The 18,353-nt window shown below is 40.7% G+C and overlaps 1 protein-coding gene across 1 annotated transcript in view; it reads right to left on the bottom strand.

Annotated features, from left to right (window-relative positions):
* The window catches only part of Col28a1 (collagen type XXVIII alpha 1 chain), a 166,872-nt gene that overhangs the window by 22,888 nt on the left and 125,631 nt on the right, over positions 1-18,353 (bottom strand). The window contains exons 28-32 of the mRNA XM_051177129.1: positions 7,132-7,200; positions 6,597-6,677; positions 6,468-6,503; positions 3,034-3,070; positions 542-1,090 (exon numbers count right to left, since the gene is read on the bottom strand). Coding sequence (XP_051033086.1) covers positions 542-1,090; positions 3,034-3,070; positions 6,468-6,503; positions 6,597-6,677; positions 7,132-7,200 — 772 coding nt within the window. The remainder of the gene's footprint in view (positions 1-541; positions 1,091-3,033; positions 3,071-6,467; positions 6,504-6,596; positions 6,678-7,131; positions 7,201-18,353) is intronic.

Below are 18,353 nucleotides of genomic sequence, written 5' to 3'. Positions count from 1 at the left end.
ACCCATCAGGCTAGAATAGTGACATATTTCCAAAGGTTATTCTTTAAGGTAAATTGCTAGCATAAAGTGAGCAACTAGACCATGACCTCTAATCCCTATGGCTTGCACTTCTCATCTCTTTAGACTTCCATAACTTTATCATCAAGTTTTTAAATTTCTTTTCAATTCCAGTTTTGTTTCTTCTGCTTTACTTTTGGCTTGCTCATTCCTTATTCTAATTAGGAAGCTTTTGAACAGTAAACAGTAGTCACAATATCAAAGGTCCCATTCTTTCCCTTCATCCTTTATACTGCCATGGAAACTCCAGCTGAACTCCACTTCCATCTGAACACTCACTTTACGTGAATAAATACAGGATTGTGCCCTCTGCACTCAGTGTCACAACACTTAGTCTTTAATGTTCTATAGTTTATAGATTACAACATAGTGTTGACATAATCCTCTTTAACTCCCTGATTTCTGCCTTTTGTCAGGATAACCTAGACTTGTGACACTGCAAACAACAACCTAAATTCCTTTCCTCTGGGGCAGACATCCTTACCTTGCAGAGTAAAGAAGTCATCAAACTGATAAACATGTTCTGGGTCAGTGGCGATGAGATTCATTTCTTGGTGAAAAATTTCAAAGTTTGGATCATCTTTCTTCACCACCCCAATCACAAATATTTCCACATTGGAGTCATCGGCATCCTTCACCACATCTGCCAGTTTCTTTTTATCTCGGGAATCTGTCTGTCCATCAGTGATGACCAAGGCCACCTTCTTTACACCTGGCCTTGCCTCCTTGAACATGTCATTGGCTGCTTGAAGAGCAGTGGCTGTGTAGGTGCCTTCCCCCAGATACTGCATGTTGTCCACCACCAGCTTGAAGTCATCCTTGCTGGAGAACTGTTTCAGACTAGCCACCTTCTCCACCTTGTGGCTATAGTTGATTATGCCTATCCGGGCTGTGGCAAGGTCCAGGGATACCCGGTCAGCCAGAGTCTTCACAAAATTTTGGATGATCTGAAAGTTCTCTGGACCTACACTTTCTGAACTGTCAATTACAAATACCAACTCCAGTGGAGTCTCTTTGCATTTGGGCCCGCAACCTAAAAGATGAATATAGAAATTACAAATGTTTCAAAAATGGAAAACAAACCTTCAAAGATGAATATCACTATAGTGGCAAGATTGGTAGAAATAAACTAAAGACTTCAGCTGTGGTCTTCATTTCCTGTTATACTGGGAAGGGAACAGCTTATAACTCTTTCCTCTTTGGATTATGCACTTTAAAAAATTATACATGGGGGGACTATATGTAGAAATTTCCTCCAAATTGAAATATTCTAACCTGGACACAAGTTCCTTAAGATGAAGGACGTTCTAAAAGAAGGAAATCAACAACTCACAAGTCTTAGAAAGTCTCTGAAACTTAGCAGATTTTATACTGAAGAATAAAGGCCTGTTGAAGAGAAGCAACTCTCTAGTCTTTTTAAGTTGGCTACCAATCACACTGAGAGTTCTAGAATTGAGATTCTAATTTATTTAAAGCAGGCACCCATGCTACGGTTGTTTTCTGGTAATGCTGGTGTCTTTGAGTCACTTATATTCTTGTAAATAACCCCTCCAGTATGCTTCTATGAGTTACCCAATAAACTCATTGGCTCACTAAGTTGGACTTTGGTAATATTATTACTTTGATCTGTCACCAGTTCCCTATCTGAGGTGAACAAACATTTGTTTATATATCCCCACTAATGGTATCACAAATAAAAAAGTAGAACTACAGTGTAGCAGACACTAAACACCTATATTTCTATTTCTTATATTGAAATGTAAAAACCTTTTAAAATTTGGCATGTTCTGTGTAAGCCTCCTTGGTTCCATTCCTCTCCCAGCAATGACAACTGTCCTGAATTTGTTATCCTAATTCTACAGTTTGTATTTAAGCTACAGCCCAGAGCTGCTATTTTAACCTTCAACCATATCTTTAAGTAAAACTGGAGATGCCAGATGGATAAAGTGGCAGGATGAAAATGTTTAATTAGGGGGTAAATTAGGGCCCTGGAGTCTACACAGAGCAGCTGCTCTAGGCAGGGACACCTCACCCACTGTGAGGATTATTATGGCTCCCATGCTATCAGGGAGGTCAGCAGTCCATCTGCACCATGAACTCTTTGACAAGAAGGAGTCCAGAAAATACTGGTCAATAAGCAACCATTCAGAGCCAGGGTCCCCAAAAATCTAGTCCAGAAGCCATGTCTTAACTGTCCTATTACCAGCCAACTCAGGCTAGTTCTCCAGAGACAAAGACATGCTGGAATTTAGTGCTATTGTTGCCTCTGTCTGCTTTAAACACAGAAGTCCGCCATTACTCCACTCATCTTCTCCTTCAGCTAAACTTTTTCATTATTCCCTCTTTCTGGTAACCCCGAGTCTAAAGTGTTCAGCCATGGAGGTATTTAGATTTCCTTGAAAAACAAGGTGAACCCCTGAATGTCTTCCTGCCAGAGAGATAGAACACGGTTGCAGAAAATCACACTGAAATTCACTTTGGGAAGACATCCCAGCTGAGGGAAAAGCTTGTGACCGTCATTAGCTGGTCACTGGGTGCCCACTGGGCCTTTGCAACCAATTTTCCATTGTGTCTGTTTTCTTCCCAGGCTCAGGTATGTCACTGACTATGGATGAGCACAGTACTTCTCTTTTTTTTTTTTTTTTTTTTAAACAATCTGTTTTTACTTTTCATAGCAATCCCAGTTTCTTCTTCCCTCCTCCCAGTCCCACAACCTTTCACTCACCCCACCCTACTACCCTTACCCTGGAGCCGCCTACTCTCCAGAGAGCTTTAAGGAAACAAGAAAACAATTGCTTCCCAGAGTTCCTACAGCCTCCCCTTTTCCTCTCCTTTTTCCACTGACTTCTCAGATGAGCCTGCCATTTCCCCACCAGCCATGTGCACGTGTCTCCTGAACGTTAGCTCTGCAATACAGCACACAATAGGGTTGATGCTGTACAGGACGGCTCATTTTTCTTGGTAATTAAATCTTACCACATATTTCAATAATAAGTTTGATAATTTCTTCTTTCTGGGGAGAAAGGAAAAATGCATTAACATTAAGATTATGGCTGTAGTATGTTTCCTATAATCCTGAGAGATGTGTCTTACAATTGTCATTGGATCATTTGATTCACTCCTTCACTGGAGAAAATTAAACAAATAGCACAAAAGTTGGAAGTTGGGTATGATCAGGCTGAATAGTAAAACTTCATAGTTCAGAATTTTAGATCTTAAATCAAAACTCCAGTACATGTCAGCTGTGGGACCCAGGCTGTCTGACGACATAAGAGTGGGACCCAGGCTCTCAGATGACATGAGAAGAGAGGGACCTGGGCTATCAGACAGCATGAGAGTGGGACTGGGGATGTCAGACAATGTAAGAGTTTCTGGGTCTTGGGCTGATGATGCAGATTATATTAATGAATGTGTAAGGGCTGTGCCCACCTAGTCCTGCTGCCACTGTCACGGTGCCAATCGGCAAATGACTTAGACCATGTGCTGAGGCCTACAGGTACCCATTGTTGATCCTCTTTCTGTTCTAATTCTCATTTCTTAAGTCCCCTCCTCCATTTCCTGCTGTTCTTCTTGATGCCTTATGAAATGACCTCATATTTCTAAAAGCCTCTTCCTGCCCTGTTGTCTGCCTGCTCCATTGACAAGCACAGAAGTTGTCTGTCTGCTCTGATGACAGGCTCCCAAGTCAGTCTGCCAGTGCTGTGTGTTGCTTGTTTACAAGTGACTGGATGGGACAACAGAGGCCAGAGTCTGTGTGTGTTAGAGACATGGAGCTGAAAGTGATGGTTAGCAGGACTCTAGATCTCAACAGGAAACAGAGTCAATGTAAGAAGATAAAACTAACGGACACACAAAGTGAAATTTTAAAGAACAAACCCATAAGGACAGAATTGGGGTAAAGACATATGTAACTGGTGATACAACTTAACTTAAATCAACAACAGCATCATGGGAACTTTTGAGGTTATTTTTATCTAACAATAGTTTTATGACAAACAGAAAAAAATGATTCCTCTCAATATGATGCTGGGTAGCACTAATCAAAGAGGAAAGAATCAACAGCAGTATCTATTGTGGGATATTTGTCCACTGGGTGAAGGTGTATTGCTGTGATTGATGTAGTAGAAAACTAAATGGACGATAGCTAGAAAGAGGTTCAGTGGGACTTCTGCAGACAGAGAGGGCTCTGGAAGAAGAGTCGAGTCTCTAGCCATACAGAGAAGAAACTGGAGGTGCAAGATGGAAGAGAAGTAATGTCATGTGATAGGACAAAGATGAATACAAACAGGTTGTTATAAGAGCTAGTTAGGAAGAAGCCTAAGCTATAGGACAAGCTCTCATAATTAATAAGTCTCTGTGTCATTATTTTTGAGCTGGCAGCCCAAAGAAATCTACTACAAGTCTCTCCTCTTCAGGCATTGCCATACTTCTCCACATTCAGAGAAATAGTTGATAAATCTGAAACTAGAGTGCATGCTGAAAGGGGAAGGGTATGTATTTATGTAAATATATGTAGAATGGAAAAATATAAATATTTCATCTGGTTTATTTGAAGCAAGGCCTTATAATATAGCCCAATTACAATTTGTAATCCTCCTGCCTTGGCTTCTAGGTATTGAGATTTTCAGCATACACCACCACATACAGTTTTCCATTTAATTTTTTGTATGTGAGAAAAATATCAACACCAAATTTTATGGTTGTATTTTTTCACTTAACATTCTATCATAATTTGTTTTCATATTATTATTTGTCCCAAAAAGTTTGATCAAAGGCATGGTCATCTTTAAGGTTCTTTGATGAACAGTAAAATGCTCAAAGCTATGTTTTAGAGAAGTGAGAACTAATGCCTCCAACAGTGGTACAGAAGGAAATCCATTTTATTTCAGATACAGTACTGGTTATTATTACTACCTAGTCATACTTTAAATGGTGAAAAAAATAGGTTGACAAGTAACTAAGAAAAGAGGATGGGAAAGAGAGAGTTTAAGAGGAAGCAGATGACCATGGGCTTGCTCTGAGCTAGGGAGGCAAGAACAGAGGTAGGTAGGGTGTGGATGACTGAACCCAGTGAGTTTGGTGCATCTCTGAGACATCCACCTGAAGATGCTCAGATTGCTGTAGGATATAAGCTCTGATGCTCCAAGGAGTGGTCCAAACTGTAGGCAGACTCAAGAAATGCTATGGTATGTGTAACTACTTAAATAGGGACCACAAGTCATTTTGCTCAAAGCAAGGATGTTCAACCTTTTGATTTTTCTAAATTTATTTATCATTACTACTCTTTTGTTTGTGTGTATATGAAAGAGAGAGATAGAGACAGAGAGACACAGAGACAGTGGGTAGGGAGAGGGAATGATCGGCCCCTGCTACATGTGAAGTCTTGTGTGAGTTGCAGGAGTCAAATTCAGGCTCCTCTTTTCATAGTGCATATCCTTAAGTCTGACCACAGTAAATACCCAAGGAATGTTGGTGAAAAGGATATCCAAATGCCAGGATGAAGGAAAACAGTTCTGCACAGGCCCCATGTTGGACCAAGGCACATCTCAAGTTGTGGCAAAAGCCCCTCCCATTGATGTATAACCTCTGTCTTTGCTACTGTCAGCAGGTAACTGCTGCACACATGGGTTCTCTCTCACGGTAGACATCATTGGGGATCTAATGAGTGGTAGGGGACGACAGGAGGAAGCTGACAGACTCCCTTCCCTTCCAGATTGTCCTGCCACTCTACATGGGAACCACATCCCCAGCTGGTAACTGAAGGAAAAAGACAAAGGAAGAAGAACTAAAGGTCTCCTCTTCTAATGTCCAAGAGATGATGTGCTCTCTAACCAGAAAGGAAGAGTTTGAATTTGCTATGAAAATTCTATAACCTTCTAGCACATTCAAATGTAAAGAATCCTCTTTTTTGTTGTTGTTTTCAATACCGAGTGAGAAAGAGTAGAAAAGGTTTGTAGATATTTAACAAGTTTTTAAATGTGGCCATACATATAATCCCAGCTTTGAGATGTCTAGCCTCACAGCACTTCCTTAAGGAAATTGCTCAAGAGAAAAAGAGACCCTAGCCTGAAGTGAGAAAAGCCCCATGAAATAAAAGCTCAGTTGGCCTCTGGATTTCTTCTAAGCACATAGTTCCCTTACTGCCAATAACAACAACCTGATCATTTCTACCAGAGGCCAGAGAGAGCATCCCTATTTGTTCACATGCAGCTGTGCACGGCTTCCTAGTGTGATTTCTCCTCTCATCCAGATGAAATTACCTCCTGCACCCACATCAACACTGACCCAGTGGCAGACACCATCATCTAAACAGAACAAACCAACATCCAAAACATTCATAATTCTAAGGTACAACATGAATAATTCAGCAAGCATGGACCCCTCAGTTACCCTCTAGGATTGACACTCACCGTAAGTCCCAGGTCTCCTTTTGGTCCTTGTAAACCCTACTTGGCAGAAAAAAGGAGTAACATTCAGGATAGGCTAGACCCAGCTGAGAGCTATAAAGCCACAGCAAGGCTTGAAAAACCACATCTTGCCTGTTTTCCTGGAGATCCAGACTCCCCAATTTCGCCTTTTTCACCCTTTTTTCCCATATCACCCCGTTCTCCATGGTCTCCCTGTATGACATGGTTAAAAGATAAACTTAAATCATGAATATTAAAGCCAAATAAGAAAAAACAAAAAGCCCCCCAATTGTATTTGTTGCAACTAAAATCCCCTTAAAGACCTGGCGTTCTTATTGACAAAAATACACATGGGGAAAGAAGTCATTTGCACTTAAGAGGTGTTGAGACATCTTCTGATCAGCTCGTTGCCTTCGGGAAACTCAACTGTTGTATAATTTACCAGGTTTCCGAGGTTTCTGTGTCTCCGACATATGTCTCATAAGGATTTACTCTTTTATTGGCTGCCTTTGAATAATGAGGGAAAATACATTGGATTTGGTTCTATCACAGGTGGCTCTTTTAGCTGTGTGAAGAGGGGCAGGAAACACGAGATCTCTGTCAAAATCAAGGCTAAGCATTTGAGACCGTGTGTCTAAGTATTTCCATAAGATTCTAATTCAGTTACCTTCTGACCAGGGAGGCCATGACCCACTGCACCCTTTGACCCTGGAAGACCTTGAGGTCCTTGCTCCCCCTATGTGAGATATAAGAAAGAGGTGTTATTAATTCCCCAGAATAACTCAGAATATTTAGGGAGTTAGAAACTCATTTGCAGTTTCCAAACTGCACTACGGTCTTACCTAATTTTGAGGAATGTCATAAAAATACAAATATAGGTACAGATATACATATAAAGATAGGCTTCTTGATTTGCTAGCATTTGTGTGGTATAGACACCCCTGTCTTGACCTAAAGCATTGAGCACACATACTTGTTCACAAATAGCTAATGTTTCAGTTTATCTTTGTATTTTCCTATATTTATTGATATATGCTAAAAGCACATATTAATAATGGGGAAAATAAAACATCTTCCTCCAATCAAAGATAAGGAGCTATTTATATAATTGACGATAACATATTAGCTGCATCTTTGATCATTTATAGCAACAGGCAGGACTTGTCTTCGGTTCTCCTCCACACATCTTAATTCCCTCTCTTGCCCAAAACACACAAGGGCAAAAGCAACATCATGGTATAGAATATGAAACAGAAATAATCACTAATAAATCACAAAGTCACAGTAACTATGCTGCTAAGAAATCTACCTTACATCCTTACCTAGGTGTGAATCAGTTGGCCATTTGTCTGTGGCAAAGTACCAAAGATCCTGGACTAGCGGGGCCATCTTTGTTCCCTTTTGTCACATTCTCAGTAGTACCCGAACCAACCCCAGGAGAATGTCAATACATAAAAAAATAATAAAATAAAATAAAAATTCTAACCCTAGTCCCCACCTCACACCAGTTTAAAAAGACTAGTGTGAAGGGGTGAAGGGAGAGATAGATGTCTGTTTTGCCCTGAGTCAATCTCATGTGACGGGGCTCTAAGAGTTCCTATGCATCTGAATAGACTGCAAATGTAGAACTATGGGCTCCTAAATTCAAGATACAAAGCAAGTTCCTACAAAGCAAGTGGCCAAATTTAAGGACCTATTCCCTGAATGTCTTTTCATCTTGGTGTCCTCAAGCCAAGTCTATTAGATTTGTGAGGCCAGCAGGAAGGAATGGCTGTGTGGCATTGCAAACTCTGGACATGCCCAAGATGACTCGCCCTTGAGAAGCTGTTGTCCTCTTTGAGCTTAGTAGAAGTTATTGACATGGTTTGCTCAGTTTACAATCAAGAGGGAGTCTCTTATCACACTTGGAAATCTGGAAACAGAACTCTGCATGGAAACTGGTGCCAGCTAAATAAAGTATGTGCCATCTAAAGAGTAAGCAGGAATGTAAGGACAACAGACCAACCTCACGCTTACCAGGAAATAGGCTCCAGTGGGTGTGAATGCCAGCCTCATCTTCAGTATACAAGTGTGTGTCTACCTGTGGACCAGGTGGTCAACCTACAGAGAAGTATGAAGGACCCCAAAAACAACTGCCTGAAGTTCTACTATCCTTGGTTTTAATTGGAAAGAGAACAATCCACATGTAACATGTATAGTCTTAAGACTCAGGGAAGGGCACGTGTAGGTTAGCTTCCTCTGATTGTTTGTAGAATTCAATGAGGGGCATCTTCATCCAATGAAATACTTGGTAAAAAAGGAAGCTTTGGATTGAGGCGATGCCCTAGACCATGGGTATCTGTGCTGAGGGGTCCAGACAGACTACTGGTTAGGTACAATGGAGACAAAAGGTTCACAGAAGAATATTCAAAAGGAATCCAGTGGTTGACTTTGTCCCTATCCCAAAGCAGGACAGATAGTGAAAAGTAATATTATACTATTATGTAGTGGGGAATCATCACTGGGAAGTCATTACTTACACAGAGGGTCTGGGAGGAGTTCCATACCTTTCTAACAATTATACAGAATGATTGTTTCTTGGGCAATATTCCAAATCTCTACAGCAGATATTATAAAGGATGTCCAATAAAGGTTTATGAGTAACTGCCTTTAAGAACTGAGGCAATTTCCCAAATAAGTGAGAAGCCATATCCTGAGGGCAAATCGCTGAGAAGGCAGCTATCACAGGGGTAACTGAATGTCCAGGAGCCTACCCTGAAGTGTTTCCTATATAAACATTTTATATATAGTTGTTTTAAGTATAATTTATTTTTAGTCATAAACCTTTATTGGATGTCTTTTGTAATATCTGCTGTAGAGACCTGAAATGTTGCCTGAGAAACAATCGTTCTGCATAATTGTTAGTAAGGTATGGAACTCCTCCCAGATCTTCTGTCTAAGTGAAGCCACAACTCTTTTGCACTTTGTCATGGGCCCGTAGTTACAGGACAACTAGTCTGCTCAGTGTCTTAGAAACACTGGACCGTTAGGAAGAGCCAGGACTCAGCACACCCTTCCCTGATGGAAATACCAGATGTTACGTGTAATCTGGCAAGAAGGACTCAGATAAAATTCTGGACCTATTCCTAAGAGTCAGCATGGCTGCTATGAGATGCTGGGATGCTGGGGCTACAGGCAGAAGAGGAGATCACACCTATCCCCAGGCTGCTCTTTTGGTAACCACCAGAGCTCAGAAGAAAGACATGCAAGCAGGAAGGCTGGGCACCCGGAGAAAGGTCCCTGTGGTATAGGCCTCGGAGGAAAGCCAGCATTTAAGCTGCACTATTGCTTTGGGCCGGGAATGCATGGTCAGCCTAGGCCGGCAGGACCCTCTTGCACATAGAACTGCTATGAATTTTATTTCATACAAATAGTTTTCCATAAAATAATGAAAACAGAAGTCCTTTAAAATATGGAAAGAATCCAGTCAGAGAGCTGCTTCAGTGGTTAAGAGCACTGCCTTCTCTTGCAGAGGGCCTGGGTATGATTCCCAGTACCTACATGGTGGCTCAAAACTATCTGTAACTCCCACTCCAAGGATCCATTGCCCTCTCCTCTGCAGGTAGCAGGCACACACATGGTATGCATGCAGCAAAACACCCGTAAAAATAATTTTTTAATTAAGAAATGGAAAACTTGACAAAATTTTAATTATGTGTATAGGTTAAACTGGATGATATCATTGACAATTTTCAGATATCTACCATTGTGCTGTACTGCATAAGAGAATGTGCTTGTTTGTAACAAAAAAATACTGATGTAGTTAAGAGAAAAAGTAAAAATACCATATCTTCAATATACTATCAAATATTTCATTAAAAAACATGTACACATACTTTGGTTTTTCAAATTTGGTGATATTAACATTTAGCAGCTCTAGGCAAAGAGCCTATAGGAACTCTTTATGCTATAATTGCAACTTGCTTAAATGTGTAATTATTTCAAAATAAGAATTAGAGATCAATGTCTGAAACAAATGAATGAGAAAATAAACCAATACACGAAGTTGCCATCAGTCATTGGAGCAGCTAAGTACACAGGCTATTGGGAGTCTGAGAACTCACATGTTAAATAAGCCCCATAAGACTACAACCGAGTCCAGCATGTGCATTTCATGTGTGGTGTGTATTGTGTGTGTGTGTCTGTGTGTGTGTGTGTGTGTCTGTGTAGATAAATGTACATGTGAGTACACATGCCTGTGGAAGCCAGAGTATGCATTGTATTATTATTATCATTATTATTATTATTGGCCAAGGCTCTCTTTGGCCTGGTGTTAGACAATTAGGCCAGGCCAAATTGTCTCTAGCTGACTAGAGAGTCTCAGGGAACCTCCTGTCCCTGCCTCTCAGCACTGGGAAACAAAGGCAGGACATCATGCTCACAGGCAAGCATTTTGTCCACTGGCCCATCTCCCCAGCCTGCAATATGAACTTCTTGAGGTCATTTCTGCCCTTTGAAGGCAGGAGGCTTTGACCATCACTGGCAGCCTTTATAGTTCCCCGGATTTACATTCATGTAGCCTCCAGTTCAACACTAGAAACAAGAATCACATTGTCCCAGGTGAACACAACCGGCTTCTCCTCCCAGTGTGGTTATATACCACCAGATTAGGACCTTCCACCTCAGCAAAATGTAAATGTTGACAGAAGTGTGACACCAGGTTACCTTTCAGCAAAGGGACTTTCTGGCTAACATTGCACCTTCCTGCTGGAGCTCATGCCACCCAAGTTTTCTCCATTATCTCATAAGTAACAGCAATGTTAATCATTTACAGAACAGAGATTTTTATTTCTAAGAAGAGATATGAGTTTCATATTTAGAAACGGTAACTAAGAAGCCCATTATTAAAGGGAAAATGTATCAAGATGTTCTAGAAATTTTGGCTCAGGCCTGCTGCCTCACTGCAGATTGAAAGGTAAGAGCAAAAAAAACCTGAACGCAGACTCTGTTCAGTGAAAACGTGAACCATCTTGGTTTTATTTTTATCTTTGCTCCCTTGTCATTTTCCTGTTGAGCTGTTCTCCTCCTAGGCATTTTCTATCACTTACTAAAAGAGAGAGGGCTAAAATCAATAAGGCAAGCCAGAGCCAGAGATTCCAGTTCAAACAAAATCTCCTCTGACAAGAGGGTAGCCTTGTCAGAGACCCGCAGAGACAAAGAAGCTTCTGGCTAGCTTTCAGCTGTGGGTCAGCAGGGACTTTCAAGGCTGAGAGACTGGCTGGACAGGATTAGGGAATGGGAAGGGATTTAGCTTTGTGAGGTTTTCTGGTTTTTGTTTTTGGGTTTTTTTTTTTTTTCTATGCAGTTGTGCAACGACATGAAAAAGTGTAAATGTCATTGCTTTGTAATGGACCTACAGTATCCCAGGACTTTTTTTTAAAGTATCATGTTTCCCTCTGTTTCTGTTCTATGCTACCTCTTCCCTTTCTGATTACACATTACTAATAAGAACTTTGGCGGGGGGAGGTGCTTGTAAATTTTGAAAGCAGAGAAAGAAAACTCTCTGCCAACTGGAAAAAAGAAGGCAGTGATGTACCAGGATGCTGACTTAGAGGATGAATGGTACAGTTGGTCAGATCAATGACCAGCCTGAATAGTCCTCCAGTGTTCTGCCTGTGAGCCAGAAACCACTTTGTACTGCTTTGTGGGGACAGCTAGTTCACATGAGAAGGAAAATTTCCATTTGTATTGGCCTCTGTAGCACATTAAATTGTACATGTAGGTAGAAGGTGCTTGTCTAGGAACTTCTCAAAAACCAGATGAATCTGCTATTTGGCCAGTGATTTCCTGAAAGTTCTTATCATCACACTCTGCTGCTGTGCAAGTGTCATCTATTGTTTCCCTATGAGCAAGGGACAAATTTATGTTTCTGTGTAATTTTTTAACAGTCCCATGAGCAAATGCACAGGTGGTAAAAGTCAGCCTTTGACAATTCTCTCAAACTACCCTGGATTATACCTGGTTTCGCAATATTTTCAACAGTAATTCTGTTTCCAAAATGCAAGCTGATGGGACCCTCCAAACAAAGGCCCTACTGCTTTTTAACTGTTCTAGCTTGGCACCAATTAGAAGCCTGGGCAGTTTTTCCCTCCCTAACCTGATAATCAACTGCTTCCTGTTCCTTAAAATCCCTTCCCCTGTGGCACTGCATTCATCTAACTGAACGTCCCATTTTGATATGTTAACACTCTTTAATGGGGACTATAAGACAGCCTAATGCTTGTTTGATAAAGTAGCCCATTTGCTTAGGAGGAGAATCGATGAGTAAGTTATATGCTATCAGGCAAGCATTTATTGGAGCAGAGCCCCAGGGCTTCTGGTACCAGGCCAGAACATAATCCCAATAGACTGAATGGAACAAAAACATGGCTTCATTATATTTGATTTTCATTCAAATGGTGATCTACATGCAATTGTGTTTGGTGAGTGACAAGGAAATCATTTACAGATTCAGTGGTTGATTTTTGACTCTGTTCCTAAAGACAATCCAACACCTTTGCTATGTGTATTTCTTCACTTTTCATGGGCTCGGTGTAGAGCCAAGAAATGCCAGCCATATTCAGTGAGAATTTTCAGAACAGCTTTCAGGAGCTGGACCACGATGCTGCTGACATCAGTACCGATGGCTGTATTTATTTCCTAGGGCTGCTATAATGAATTACCACGAATGGAGAGGTATAAAATACTGCCTGTTATTATCTCCCTGTTCCAGGAGTTAGAAATCTGAAATCAGTTTCCAAGATATAGACAGAACAAATTTTCTCTAGAGGCTCTGAGGATAAAATATGTTGCCTTCATTCTTTCAAATTTCAAGTGCCTTCTTGTCTTTGGTGGTTTTGTCTATCCCCCTCTACTCCAGGCTATTTCTATCAACATATCACTTCTACCACAGCCTATCTCCTTCCGCCTTCCTCTTCCTTGAGATTACCTTTAGGGTCCACCCAGGTAGAACAACCTCCTCCCACTTCATTTCTATTTTCCTTCTGTCATAAAGTAATAAGTCCACACTCCATCATTGTTCAGCTACATAGTGACTTTATCTTATTCCTGCCATGTTCTCTGTAATTAGCCTTACTATGCTGCTATTTAGATAATGCCACTAGTATGCTACTGTGCAAGTTAATTCAGTTTCCACTCTAGGATGTGGAGTTAAACATTTTATGTAACACTTAAAATATCTTATCGTGTGTTCTATAATGACATTGTATTTAACAAACAGCCATGTGTATTCTGCTGTAGGTACTATAAGATCATAAGTGAGAGGAAAAATTCCCAGAATTTTCGCCATCCTGCTGATCATTATATATAGCCTGATCACTATTCATATCTTTGTGGTGATGCAAATATAATGTAGCCAGTAATCTAAAAGTATAGAACATGGGAGGACAGGAGAGAGAGTGGGATGTGGATTTGATAAAAAAACAAAAACACTGTAACATGCATGTATGAAATTCTCAAAACTAACATTTTTAAGAATTAAAAGTGTAGTACCCTCTGGGCTTAGGAGACAGCTCAGGCAGTAATATGCCTTCAGTGGCAAGCATAAGACCTGAGTTTGGATTCTCAGCACCCACATTTTAAAAGCCAGGCAAAATCATGTGTGTCTGTAACTCTAGTACCGAGGGTTAGGATATGTGAAGATATGTGTATCCTTGGAACTCAGTGGCCAGTTAATCTGGCCAAAATGATGAGCTTGGGGTTCACTGAGAAGCCCTATCTCCTAAAGTTGAAGAGCAATCAAGGAAAGACATGTGACATCACCCTCATGCTTACACACACACACACACACACACACACACACAAAACACCACACATGCACACCATACCATACTATATACACACACAAACTAGGTATAGTACCTAACTCTTGATGACAAATACATGTGTAGCACAAATAATAAAAACACAGAGACTGATACGGGGCTTCAAGCTGAAGATCAGAAAAGCAAAGCAGCCAGCCATCAGCTCTTACTTCACCTCACACCGAAATGGGCAATCCTGCCCCTACAAATCTTCAGACTTTATTTGTGACTTATTAAATCTTTCCCGAGGGTTCAGAATGCAAAACTAGTCACAAGTTATAAAGCTCAGGCAGTGGTGGTGCACACCATTAATCCTAGCAGCCATACTTACAAGTCATAGAGCCAGGCAGGGGTGGTACACACCTTAATCCCAGGACTCCAGAGACAAGCAGATGGATCTCTCTGAGTTCATGGCCACCCTAGCCTACATAAGAGTGGAGAGTAACAGAGCTCACACTTTTGATCTCAGCATTTAGGATTACATGCCTTTAATCCCAGCACTAGAGAGGTATAAAAGGAAGAAGCAAAGGGTCTCATGTGGAGATTTAGTTTCCAGACAGGGAGAGCTATTTCTTGTCTCTGAGGATTTGTGGAGCCAGCCAGATCACCCTTTCAGTATGAGGTACAGGTAAGAGCTAGTAGCTGGCTGCTTTACTTATCTGACCATCAGCTTGAACCCCAATATCTGTCTCTGGGTTTTTATTTTTCATGTTACCCACATGCTTCTTTCTTACACACTAATGGTCCTACATGTTTAATCATTGCATTAGAGTATACTCCAGCATAACTGTAACATGACTATAAAATAGTACACTATGCTGTTCTTGCAGGAGACTCACAGATGTCATGTTTTCTGTACTTCTTGATTGCATCAGGCAGCCATATTAAATGATAGAACTATACCTAATCTCTATTTGTGTAAGGACATTCCATATTCCATACATGATAATGAGATCACCTCGTGATATCTCTTAGAACAGATCCTCATTGTTAGGTAAAGCATGACTACATCATAGCTCATAATTCACACTTAAAGACACATGTTTCAATTAGTACTGTATGTACTTGCACCAGAGCACCAGCCTGGACTTGAACTCACTGAGATACATCTGTCTCTGCCTGCCAAGTACTGGGATTAAATATGTGCACTACCACCACCACCCAGTCCAAAGAAAAGGCTGTATAGGTACTTGCCTCTCACTTCAAATAATTTAAGAGTCAGGTGATTAAGATATAAAATTGGGACTCTGACCAGACTTTCAGTGTATGTATTTTTGCTTTTTCTTTTTAAAAAAGGATTAACTTACAGTAGGAGTCTATCTGAAACCTGCTTCCATTGAAACATGTCTTGAGATAGAAGACTTAGGAAGAAGTAGATCATGTCTATACCGTTTTAAATTCCAGGAACCACTGACAATCAATCAAAAGGATAAACAATTATATAAATTAGCCTCACATAACATACAATACATATAAATAAATATTCTCACGTTGGTGATGCTGGGCTCCTCTAGTCATTTTGCTCAAGCTTTGGTCTTTACTTCCAGTTTCTATGTATACCCACCAGCAGATGAGGAAGGGGTTAAGGAAGCAACAGACCAGCATTTGAAAAGAATCCCAGAACAGTCAAGTCACTTAGTTTAACTGCTTGATTCCTAGCCCCATGTTCACTGTCATGAGTTTTTACTTGATTGGCAGAATTTAGCCTCATTTTCTAATAATAAAGTTGCTCTCAGTTTCAATCCTAGCATTAAATATATTGGCAGGTCATAGTACAAAAAGCACCATGGCTTTGTAAGGTTTTGCCAGCTGGTCTCAGCCACATATATCAATTTGTCTTGCCTTTTGTCTAAGTCTTCTGTCTATAAACCTGCCAACTTTCATGAATATCTTAGTTAACATTCAAACATACTTGTACCACAAATACAAAGAGACAGTGGGATTAATGGCAGTTGGCTATCTTGGGGACAAAGGTATCTACTGCATCCCCTTTGCTGGCCAACTGTCATCTCCTGGATCTCTAGCAAAGCACATATTTTGCTGTTAGGTTCCTTTTAAAGATTTATTTTAATTGCATGCATGTGTATGCAGGCAGACATGGAGTCCTGAGGGGCATTGGATCTCCTAGAGCTGGAATTACCAGTGGCTATGAACCAACCCCTGGGAGACAAACTCAGGTCCTCTTAACCACTGAGCTAACTAACTCTCCAACCATGGCAGTTTGGTTTAGGTGACTCCAACTTTTCCTTTGGTGTCCCTTGTGCTCTCAGGATAGACATACACCAGGCTCCTTTCTTACTATTATCCTGAGTCTGCATCTGTGACTTTAGACTTTAGTGGTGACTATAAAGCTAAGCTCCAATTCTCTAATCTCAATAGTCATTATTATCTCTAGACTCATGGGTTAACTTCCTGTCTACTTTATAGAGTCTTCCATATGATAGCAACTGCAGAACCAAATCTATCGAAAACAGAAGTCCTACTCTGCCACATTTTCTGTCCTTCGTGTCCTCATTCCTCCTCCCCATCCCAGGGATTGCAAATTTTCTGCGTCATAACCTCTATTGTCCCTGGTCAACCTTACCCAACATGTGTGTATGGACCAACTCTCCTAAGACATCCAAGCAGTCTTCTCCCATCTGTCCTCACTCTAGCCATAACTAGCATTCTTCATATCAACCTTTCTAATACCATGTATGTCATAACATCTTTGAATGCTCATATCCATCCTATTTACTATAAATTTCCAAAGAAGAAACTATTAATCCTGTCTTTTTTTTAACCTTCTGAGTTACATATTTCAGTTACATATTTCAGATACCTATACATCGTATTGAGTTATAAAGAGTGGACATGGAGGTTGGCCACCTTTTTATAAAAGTTGACTAAAGACATAGTACTCTAAATTCCATCTTATTTAACCTCATAAACCACACAGGTGCCCCTGAGACTAATTAAGGAAAATTTCTTGGAACACAAAAGAACTGATCATAGAGTATCTAGCCCCGATGGATATATCTACAACACAACTATTGCAACCCAGTGCTCAAGTAAAATCAAGTAAGACTGGAAGAGTCAGGGTACCAAAAACTCTGCTATGCTCCCTAGAATTGACAGAAAACCTTCACCCAAGATTCTTCAATGTTATAACTCCTAAACTAAACCTGAACAAGGACAACACCAACAGATATGCTAATGAAGAAGGGGAACTGTCATGTGACTCCACCCCCAGAAGAGGAATGACAGGTAAGTCCAAGGATGCTGAGCTAAGGGAAATAGTCTTCTCCCAGGGAGGAGCTCCCTAATTGGTTACCCCAAACCAAGTAGTTAGCCCTAAAATCATGTGCATGCAAACTACCCTGAACAGACTCAGCAGGTTGTACTGATATATTTAAGCATATATATGTAACAGTAACAATTAAAGCAGAAGAGACCAAGAATTTGAGAGAAAGCAAGGTGGACAGCATGGGTGGAGTTGAAGGAAATGGAATGGAGGAAAATGATATTTTAATTTTAAATACTGGGGGTTCAAAATGGAAATGAGATAATAAAATAAGGTTGTGTGGAAAGTTCAGTAAGTATTTAGTGGTGAATCAGCTGAAGAAGATATTCATAACCAGGTTCTCTGGGCTAGGAAAGTGGAGCTGGGTCCAGGGTCAATTTGTAAATAGCTCCTATAGCATTGGCTTCTGAGACAGCTGAATAAAACCAGGAAAGAGGGTTCATGTGCTAGAAAACCCACTGTGGGGACTGTGACTTCACAGGCCATTGCAGTGGGTGTGTGGGGACAGCAGCAAATGCTGACCTGGACAGGCCCAGCCACAACCTGAGCAGCAGAAAGTGGGCTTCTTAGCACAATATTCAATCCCTCTGCATAGGTTTACTGAACACACAGATTCTATGACACATTGTGTACTTTTCCCCCAAGGGATCAGCTCATTTACAGACAAGAATGAATACAGAAGTGGTGGAAAGGGTAAAGTGTCCTCATAATGATGTAACCTTGGAGTAGGCCGAGTCCTGGGTTAGTAAAGCTTTCTCTTGCTGT

The sequence above is a fragment of the Phodopus roborovskii genome, unplaced genomic scaffold (genome assembly GCF_943737965.1).
Source record: "Phodopus roborovskii unplaced genomic scaffold, PHOROB, whole genome shotgun sequence".
Lineage (NCBI taxonomy): Eukaryota > Metazoa > Chordata > Mammalia > Rodentia > Cricetidae > Phodopus > Phodopus roborovskii.
This window is presented reverse-complemented; position numbering and strand designations above follow the sequence as displayed.